Below are 10,724 nucleotides of genomic sequence, written 5' to 3'. Positions count from 1 at the left end.
TCTTTGAAGTTCATTAGTCTAAAAAAGTCATCCAAAACAACTAACAAACCTGGAGTTTCAAAACTCTAAAAATATCATAACAAAACGGGTCACAATGACCAAAACACTTACATATAGAGGCAAAGAACCATAAAAGTGAAAACTTTATCATTTAATGAGGATGATGAGATGATAAGAAGGCGTAAACTCTCTAGATCTCTACTCCATTGCACCACAAACTCGTACTTCTTCAAGCTTCCACTTTAATGGAGCCAAACAAGGGAGAGCCCACATTGTTGCTAAGGGTGTTCATGGACACACCTAGTTTTAGATTTTTTTTAATAAGACATATATTATATTTAATATGGACACATGTTAAAAAATGTATTTCTAAAAGTGAAAAGGAAAAAGTTAGTGAAAAGTTCAAGTCAAGAAGGAAATTGGCCAAATTATTATGTTAACCCTATGACATGGTTTTGAACATACGTCATATCAAATCACAAATTTGGAAAATTAGTGGATATGGTTTAATGTTTCTAAAAGTAATGCTCCATAATCAGTAAAAAAAAGCTAGGCTTAAAATTTGTATAAATTATTTTAGAACAATCTTAATTCTTTATTTGTTTATTAATTGGAAATTAAATATATTTGTTATTTGCTATTATACATGTGGTTGCTTATTTTCAATTTGATCTATCTATTTACGCTTGATCTTTGTTATTAAATATTAGATTTGTTTTAGATGATATTATTAATAATAAGATGCGATAAAAAAATCCACCTGGTTATTGTCATACCTTTTGAATTGGACACCTATGAGTTTAAATTCTAGATTCGCCATTGTAATCAAAGCACTAGAATAAAGGAAATGAGGTTAAGGTTACAAGCTTCTACAACCGACATGAAAGAAAACTATAAATAGTATTCAAATCCTAAGATTAAGGTTTTGAACTGTTAGCAGCAACGCCTTCCGACCCACATAACAAAATGTCGCGTCTAAGATTCTCCCCTCTCATCGCGACCATCATATGTAATCATCACAAAGTCGCTTCCCACCCAAATCCAACTGTTTTATTTTTTCAAATCAATAAATTAGCAATTAAAACATACCTAGAAAATAGGTGACACAGTTTTTCTTGTGTTTCACATTACTCTCCTCAACTCCCTCTATAATATAAATCTCTCTTTAAATTCACCTAATTTAAAAATAAATTTAGAATATAATTGTCTTATTGGATTGCTTGCTTAATTATCTTTTTTTAGGATGCTCGGACAGGTGGTTGTAGAAAAATAAAGACAATGGTGAGTTTGATGTGAAACAGGTTGGATGACTCTTAGGTAAAGATGGGAACATCATTGACATCTTCTTTAAATAGGTGAATTGGATACCAATAAAAATCAATTAGTTTATTTGGAGATTTCTCAAAGACATAATTCTCACTTTTACTAGTCTTTCTTAGAGAGAGGTAGCATCCTCTTCAACATTGTGTCCATTCAACAATTTAATGGATAATATTTTCGATCACGTATTATTTTCTTGTTTCTATTCTTCGAGGTTGCGGAGTTGGTTCATTAATTGGTCCTCCATGTTCCAAGGTTAATTAATTGATCATCCATGATGCAAAGTCAGCATAATTCATGTTTGAATCAAGTGGAGTTGTTAAAGGCGAACACATGTGACAAAAAGGTATAAAATCTACAATTAGCTCCTGTTTATTACACCTTCCAGAAAATTTCAGAGGCTCGGAATGCAAATGTGTACAGGAATGAGAGGAGAGTTGTTATGCTTCTTACTGTTAACGTAGCCTTATTAGTTTATTTATGCTTCATTCTTATGGCCAGCCCATGTGTGCTATGGCCCATTTTCTATACCTATGTACTCCTTGTGTGTGTGTATATATATATATATATATATATATATATATATATATATATATATATATATATATATATTGTTTCACTGAATGAGAGAGGATTACGGGAAATTCTATCAATAACATGGTATTAGAGCGTATTTCCTAATTACCCTTCAATCCTAAGTCGACATCTCCTTCCTTATCGGTTGTTTGATCTCTCATCTTCATTCTTTCTCTATTTGTCTTCTTTTCTTCTTCTCCTCATCATGTCTCTACCCATGAATGACAAGCCTTCATCAATAATCAATATCAAGCATGTAGTTCCCTTTGTTATAGACTTGGATAAGATGAACTATGACATTTAGAGAGAATTATTTGAACTTCGTTGCATTGGGTATGGTGTAGATGACCATCTTTAGCCTCCTGTTACTGCATCAGGCGATAAAGATAAAGAGAAAACTGTTGAAGCATTTGTTGCTGTGAAAACTTCTTGGCTTCATGACTCCATCGTGAGATCATGGTTATATGGCACACTCTCCATACCTCTTCTCAACATGATTTTCAAGAAGCAAGCAACAGCCTATGAAGTTTGGGAAAACCTTGAAAAGGTTTTTCGTGATAACAAAGCATCCAAGATCATACAGTCAGATCGAGAACTTAGAAACATCTCTCTTGGTAACTCTTCCATCACAGACTACTGTAGCAAAATCAAATATATTGTTGATCAATTAGAACACATGGATGCCAAAGTTTCCGAAACTAACCTTGTCGCATACATGATTAATGGCCTGTCTTCCAAGTTCCGGTATATTGCAATTAACCTCCGACACAGTGACCCACCTCCATCATTCTGGGATGCTAGATCCATTATATTATGTGAAGAACAACAAATAGTACAAGATGAAAACCGTGACTCTTTAATCACTCATGCCGACAATTCATCATCCCCCCATACCCTAACTATGCAGAACTCCTCAAACAACTCTCCTTCATGGCAGCAGAACAACACTGGTGGCAGGGTGGCTACCGTGGGGGTCGCAATCGTTGTCGTGGTAGCCGGGGTGGAGGACGCTATGGTGGGAGAAGCAACGGCGGTGGGTATTCCCATGGCGGTGGTCTGAATCTCGCTTCCTCTGGCCCGAGTCAAGCTCTTGGTGGCAGCAATTTTCTCTTCGATAACCAGCGTCCTCGTCAAGGAACTTGGTTCTGGACTTACACTCCCCACTTTACAAACAGACCCAACTCTCATGGAATATTGCCAAGCCCAAATGATCCTTTCCCTCACGCAAGTGGGCCACAATTTCAGCCAGCCCATCCGAATACAGATCAGCAACAACATCAATTTTTTTCGTCGGCCCAATAGTTATCCTCTCAACCACAGGCCTATTATGCTCAAACGCAATGTTTGGAGCCCACTATCCTCTCGGGGCAAGCCGATTTGTACATGGACATCGGGGCTACCTCGCATCTTCACTCGAATGCAGGTATACTTACGTCTGTTTCAGATAAATCCAGTAATTTTTCATCTGTCTTAGTTGGTGATGGATCCTTCATACCTGTAACAAAAATGGGACACACTACCCTCCTGCTTCCCAATCCTTATCGCACTTTAACTCTTAGAAATGTTTTAATTACTCCTTCTATTATTAAAAATATGATTTATGTTCGTCGTTTTGTACGTGAAAATAATTGCTCTATTGAATTTGACTCTTTTAGGTTTTCTGTGAAGGATTTCCGCACCAAACAAATTCTCATCCGATTTGATAGCACTGGTGATCTTTATCCTGTCACTTCTTCAAATTCTCAAGCTTTCGTCTCCATTGCTCCGTCTGTTTGGCATCAACGTCTTGGTCATCCTGGTCAACATGTCATGAAGCACCTTGTTCAGAATCGTTTTATTTCGTGTTCTCCTAATAAAGATTTGAATTTGTGTCATGCATGTCAATTGGGTAAACAAGTCAAATTACCATTTAGCGCTTCTAGTTCTGTTTCTTAGTTTTCATTTGAATTAATTCATTTTGATGTATGGACATCTACCATTCAAAGTTTGAGTGTTATTAAATATTATGTTATTTTCTTGGATGTTTTTTCTCATTATGTTTGGGTTTATCCTATTTGTTCCAAATTTGATGTGTTTGACAAATTCATGCACTTCAAAAATTTGTTCATAACCAATTTCAAACGAACATAAAGTCTTTTCAATGCGACAATGGCAGTGAGTACGACAATCACAAATTTCACACCCCTTTTTCTCAAAACGACATTCTTTTTCGATTTTCATGTCCTTACACCTCTCAACAAAACGGAAAAGCCGAACACATGCTACGCACCTTAAATAATACCATTCGTACTCTTTTGTTTCATGCTCGTCTTCCTCTTACATTCTAGACTGAAGCCCTTCATATGGTTGCTCATCTCCTTAATATCCTTCCTTCTACTACTCTCCACAATGTCACTCTGTTCAATAAACTCTATAATAAACACCCAGCATATGATTACCTTCGTGTATTTGAATTTCCTTGTTATCCTCATATCAATGCCTCTCATAAACTTAACTCACGATCAACTCCATGCATCTTCCTTGGGTATCCTACCAATCATAGAGGATACCGTTGTCTTAACCTTGACACAAATAAGATCATCATCTATGGTAATGTTGTCTTTGGTGAAACCATCCTTCCTTTTGGATCGATGAAACCAAACTAAGCTCCTTCTTACACTTTTTTAGAGGATCCTACATCTTCCCATCCTCTATCTACTACCTTGAGTCCATACCTTTCTCTTCCTCATAATACAGTTAGTACTACTCCCAGTCCTATACTGACTCCTCCACTCACTCCTCACACTCCTCTCTCGCCCTTAAACATTACTCATGCAACTCTTACACCTGGTCCTTCTTCACCAACTACCTCTCCTCCTTTGGAACCCACCTCACAGTCATTTACCATCTCCACTAACAGTCCCTCTCCTATGCCTCTTGCTTCACACCCAGTGCTCACTCGTAGCAAACAGGGTGCTTTAAACCCATCCGTAAATTAAATTTACATGTCGATACCTCCTCTCCTGTTCCCAAAATTTATTTACAGGCTTTTAAGGATCCAAATTGGCTTAATGCCATGACAGATGAATATACTGCACTTATCTCTAATCAGACTTGGGTACTTGTTCCAAGACCACCTGATGCTAACATTGTTAATTGTATTTGGTTGTTCAAGAAGAAACTCAATACAGATGGCTCCTTCTCATGCTATAAAGCGTGTCTTGTAGCTAATGGTCGTAGTCAGCGACCTGGTATTGATTGTGACGATACTTTTAGTCTGGTGGTCAAGCCTGCTACCATTCGTACAGTTCTTAGTATTATTGTCACGCGTCAGTGGCCTATTCGACAACTTGATGTTAAAAATGTGTTTCTACATGGTCATATTCAAGAAACAGTCTATATGCATCAACCTCTGGGTTTTCGTGATCCCTCTCGTCTTAACTATGTTTGTCTACTTCAGCGGTCCTTATATGGTCTCAAGCAAGCACCTCGTGCTTGGTTTCAATGGTTTGCCACCTTTATTTCTCGCATTGGTTTTATTCACAGCAGATGTGACTCCTCTTTTTTTATTTATCTACATGGTACTCATGTGGAATATATGTTACTATATGTGGATAATATTGTCCTAACAGGCTCATCGACTCAACTTCTGTCTAACATCACTTCTCTATTGAGCACTGAGTTTTCTATGACGGACCTTGGGGATCTTCATATAATTTATCAAGTTATCAAATTATAGAAGATATGCAGAAACTAATCCGCTTACAAATATATATATATATACAAAGCATTTTAGAATGATACATATAGAATTTCCCTAAAACAAATAAATAACTTACCATTAAAGATGCTTTTACTAATCTAAACACTCATTACTCAACATACAATCATACTTCAACGAATAGACCAATTTATATCTACCTACTTTACAAGAGTTCAAAAGTTAAAATTACACCCTTCACTATTTCCACAACATAAAACATTGTATCTTCATTGTCATAAAATAAAAGATTGCTTACTTTACTTGATACGAAAATAAAAAAAGAATTAAGACAATAAAAACCCAAAACAAACCTGTTTTTACAAACCCTACATCACCCAAAATACAACTATTCAAACCAAAACACCACACCCATACAAACAAACCAATCAACCCAACCATCATTTTGTTTTAATTAAATTCTTAACTTATTGTATGGTTTCAATGCTCTTGCTCAGTTCATCCAACTTCTTCATCCTTGTCTTCTCACTTTCGCTCACCAGCTGCTTAACCAACATAAAACAAAACACTATCAATTCTCTTTGTTCATAACATAATAATTTTTCATTTTTTTTAATTAATTATAAAATATATATAAAACCAACCTCCATTAATCGCGTTATTAGTTGTACTTTTTCCTTGTTCTTTTCATTGAAAGCATCCAACGCTTCCTTGTACTCTCGCTCCTGCCACACATAATAATTATCTTTAAATATTTTTTTAAAAATCATTAACAAATCTCTTTTCTTCCATTTTACCAAATAATTTTTAAACATGACTTAATCGAAATAAAAGTAACACATCTCTAAACATCACCACTTCTTTTCCCATTACATGGTCATTCAATTAAATATAAGAGTAAATTACACGAATGGTCCCTATGGTTTAGGGTAATTTACGTGTTTGCTCCCTAACTTATTTTTTTAACTTGGAAGGTCCCTACTATTTGTTTTTGTTACGCGCTTGGTCCTTATCTTACCTAAAAAGACTATTTTGCCCTTGATTTTTAATTTATTTAAATAAACACACCCCCAACCTCACCCCTCACATTACCTTACCTATCCATCATTTTTTTCTATTTAAATTATAGTCTTTTTAGGTAAGACAGGGACCAAACGCATAACAAAAAAACAAACAGTAGAGACCAAGCACAGAACAAAAAACCTTACCTACCCATCATTTTTTTCTATTTAAATTATAGTCTTTTTAGGTAAGACAGGGACCAAACGCATAACAAAAAAACAAACAGTAGAGACCAAGCACAGAACAAAAAACCTTACCTACCCATCATTTTTTTCTATTTAAATTATAGTCTTTTTAGATAAGACAGGGACCAAACGCATAACAAAAAAACAAACAGTAGAGACCAAGCACAGAACAAAAAACCTTACCTACCCATCATTTTTTTCTATTTAAATTATAGTCTTTTTAGATAAGACAGGGACCAAACGCATAACAAAAAAACAAACAGTAGAGACCAAGCACAGAACAAAAAACCTTACCTACCCATCATTTTTTTCTATTTAAATTATAGTCTTTTTAGGTAAGACAGGGACCAAACGCATAACAAAAAAACAAACAGTAGAGACCAAGCACAGAACAAAAAACCTTACCTACCCATCATTTTTTTCTATTTAAATTATAGTCTTTTTAGGTAAGACAGGGACCAAACGCATAACAAAAAAACAAACAGTAGAGACCAAGCACAGAACAAAAAACCTTACCTACCCATCATTTTTTTCTATTTAAATTATAGTCTTTTTAGGTAAGACAGGGACCAAACGCATAACAAAAAAACAAACAGTAGAGACCAAGCACAGAACAAAAAACCTTACCTACCCATCATTTTTTTCTATTTAAATTATAGTCTTTTTAGGTAAGACAGGGACCAAACGCATAACAAAAACAAACAGTAGAGACCAAACGCGTAACAAAAACAAATAGTATGGACCTTCCAAGTTAAAAAAAATAAATTAGGGACCAAACACACAAATTACCCTAAACCATAGGGACCATTCGTGTAATTTACTCTAAATATAATGAAAAAACGACTTTATAGATAAAGTCACAAAAAGGAGGTTTGAACGTTTTTAGAAATTTACCCTCATATACTTTTTATAAATTTTCACAAATTTCTGTAATGGGAAAAGAAGTCGTGATTATATATATATATATATATATATATATATATATATATATATATATATATATATATATATATATATATATATATATATATATATATATATGATACCTTCTTTTGGCAGGTTTGTCCAAGTGGCTTCAACTCTTTGTTGACTGAGTCAATCTTCTTACGAACAACTGAAACCTCTTTCTTCATTGGATCTGTTAGTGATTCGAGTTCCTGATGATGATAGATTCCCATAATAATTTAGATTTACAAAACCAATGTTATGGATTATAAATTGTAACAAATAACCAATTATATAACTTTGACACCAACAACTACACACCAATTCCCACATTACCTAACACACTAGCATATGTACACCACTTTTTCATGTCGAAGCTAAACTATAATCATCAAAATTGACCTAAATTTGGTCATTTGTACGCAAAAAATAATGGATTCGTTGGGTTGCATTTTAATAAAATAATTTGATGTAAATTTGAATTGCGGGGATATATTAATTTTGATAGGAAAATGTTATATTTAATAATTGAACGTAATATGTATAAAAATTAACTTTACTCTATATAGTATATTAGTATTTAATTGTATTTAGTGATTTTTTATATATAAAAAATTAGAAAAAACTAAACGTAGTTTAAGGTCATTAAAACGTAAGTAAGATTAAAAAGTTGTACGCTAATTAAATCAAAAAATTTACCATAAAGATTTTTGTCATTAAAACTTACGCAAATAAAAATGATTACATTCCAATTTTTCTTAATGGAATGAAAAAAAAACAATAGGCTAAGGAATGAATCGGTAATATTACATTTGTATCAATAATTAGTTCCTTAGAGTCATTCCTTATCTGACGACTTTACAAAAAAAAAAACAAAAAAAAAACAAAAAATCATAATCACTTTTGTAGAGATAAGGCTGAATATCTTTCATTGAATCATCTTCTTTTTTGTAAAACTTGCAAAAGACTCCATTATATTTATTGTCTAAAGTTTCAACTACTCTTTCCATTGTAAAAGAAGACACCAATGTTGACTCTTTTTTCGCGTCAATTGTCAAAAAGACTTTCATTTTAAATTAGAAGTATCGAAATAAAAACGGAAAACGGAAAACATCTATATCAAGAATCAAAATTGGACCCTTGTGAGGGTCAGATTTGAGGGCAAAAGGGGAATAAAGTTTGAGATATGGGATTTTGGGATTGAATTTTATATTATATGGAGCAATAATTTCCAAACATCGCTTTATTGTTTTGTTTATTACAATTTGTTATTGTTATTTGCAATCCAAAAAAATCCAGCTGAGATAGATATTTTTTACGAAATAGAAAAAAGGAAATGCGAATGAATTATGAAACAGATCTAACCCTGAAAGGTGCATAAGAAACGCTAAATTCATTAGCATCTGGATTTTTAAATGGGTAATTTAAGCAACAAATATGTTCATGATATACAGAAAAAAAAAATCAATAAACGATCCATTTTTGAAAGAACACAGAAGAAACCCTAAATATTCAATTTAGTTTTAGCAGAAATTAAGATCCAAAACTTGCGAATCGAGAAAATCATTGACGAACCACCAATCGAAATCAAAATCCGAGGAAAACCCATATGAAAATGAAAACAAAAGTCTTGTTAAATCGAGGAAATTATTTACGACACACAAAACAAAATCAATAGCCGAGAAAACAACAGCTGAAAGATTCTTCAATCAAGGAAATCAAACAAAGAAAACAAACTTCTCGAAGCATAAGAAACCCTAATTGATCAATTTAGATTTAACAAAAATAGAAGTCCAAAACTTGCAAAATCGAGCAAATCATTTACAACCCACAAACCAAAAGAAAAAGAAACGAAAAACCCATATGAAGAATTCTCGAATCAAGAAAGTAAAAAGAGAAAGCAACCCTCTTTAATACACAAGAAACCCTAATTGATCAATTTAGTTTCGAGCAAAAATAGAAGAGAAAAATTAGCAAATCGAGCAAATAATTTACAACCCACGAACCAAAATCAAAAACCCAGAAAAACCCATATGAAGGATTCTTCAATCAAGAAAGTCGGAGAAAAAAAAAAGACAAACCTCTTGAATAGAAGCCAAACGTTTGGTTTCTTCTTCAATACGACCCAACTGAGCTTGAACTCTTTCTTTAACCTCGAGCTTTTTCTTCTCTATTTCTTCCTCTTTCGCCTTAAATGTTGAGAGAGCAGATTTAGACATCTCTTCATCTTCTTTCGACATTAACCCACTGAAACTCAAACTCCCTGAAATTTGACCAGCTTGCATCAGTGTTTGAAGCTGCTCGCTAGATTGCTTCTGTGGTTGTGTTGGAGTAGACATTTCTTTTTCTGGCTCTTTCTCGCTCTTCTTCTTCAACCAGAAAAAGCAAAAAACCCTCCTTCTTCCTCTGATTCCTCTCTTAATTTCTCTAATTTTTTCTTGTTTTGCTTTTCCCACCTTTAATTTTTCGATTTCTTGTTGTTTCTCCTCTTTTTCCTCCGATGGTTTGAGAAAAGCAAGCCTTGATGCTTAAAGTTATGAGCTTAGTTGCCCCACAAACGAAAGAGAAAGAAAAAGAAAGCACAAATTTTGCTAGCCTGTAAGCATATTGTGTGTGCAAATTATGTATATTGTATAGGTGTTACAAGGCAAAATTACCAACTTGCCCATGGATCTCCAACGGAAAGATTTTGATATGAAATTATGAATATTCAATAAATTTTATTTTCTTTAAGATATTTGGAAAATGTGGGTCCCATTTGAAATTCCAATGTTTCAATGTTATTCTTTTTGGACAACCGTGTGATTTATGCCGTTGAAGGTTGGGATCTTAAGAACTCAATCATTTTGTTTTGGTGCTTAGAATTTAGAGAAAATGAAAATAAACAGAAATGTAATTCTTATTGATTTTTAATTTGTTTATCTAATTTTTATCAC

General features: G+C 33.7%; 1 protein-coding gene across 2 annotated transcripts; it reads right to left on the bottom strand.

Moving 5' to 3' along the window:
- Positions 1-5,814: 5,814 nt before the first annotated feature.
- LOC111880428 (uncharacterized) lies at positions 5,815-10,401 on the bottom strand. 2 transcript variants are annotated; one of them, XM_023876859.3, is made up of 4 exons: positions 9,870-10,401; positions 7,890-8,000; positions 6,241-6,321; positions 5,815-6,141 (listed from the first exon to the last, which is right to left on the bottom strand). In XM_023876859.3, the coding sequence occupies exons 1-4, from the start codon at positions 10,125-10,127 to the stop codon at positions 6,064-6,066; spliced, it is 528 nt and encodes a 175-aa protein (XP_023732627.1). In that variant the 5' UTR covers positions 10,128-10,401; the 3' UTR covers positions 5,815-6,063. The 2 variants fall into 2 exon arrangements, with proteins under 2 accessions (XP_023732627.1, XP_023732628.1); XM_023876860.3 differs by having other exon boundaries at positions 5,815-6,138; positions 9,870-10,400.
- Positions 10,402-10,724: the final 323 nt, after the last annotated feature.

Source organism: Lactuca sativa, chromosome 6, assembly GCF_002870075.4.
Source record: "Lactuca sativa cultivar Salinas chromosome 6, Lsat_Salinas_v11, whole genome shotgun sequence".
NCBI lineage: Eukaryota > Viridiplantae > Streptophyta > Magnoliopsida > Asterales > Asteraceae > Lactuca > Lactuca sativa.
This window is presented reverse-complemented; position numbering and strand designations above follow the sequence as displayed.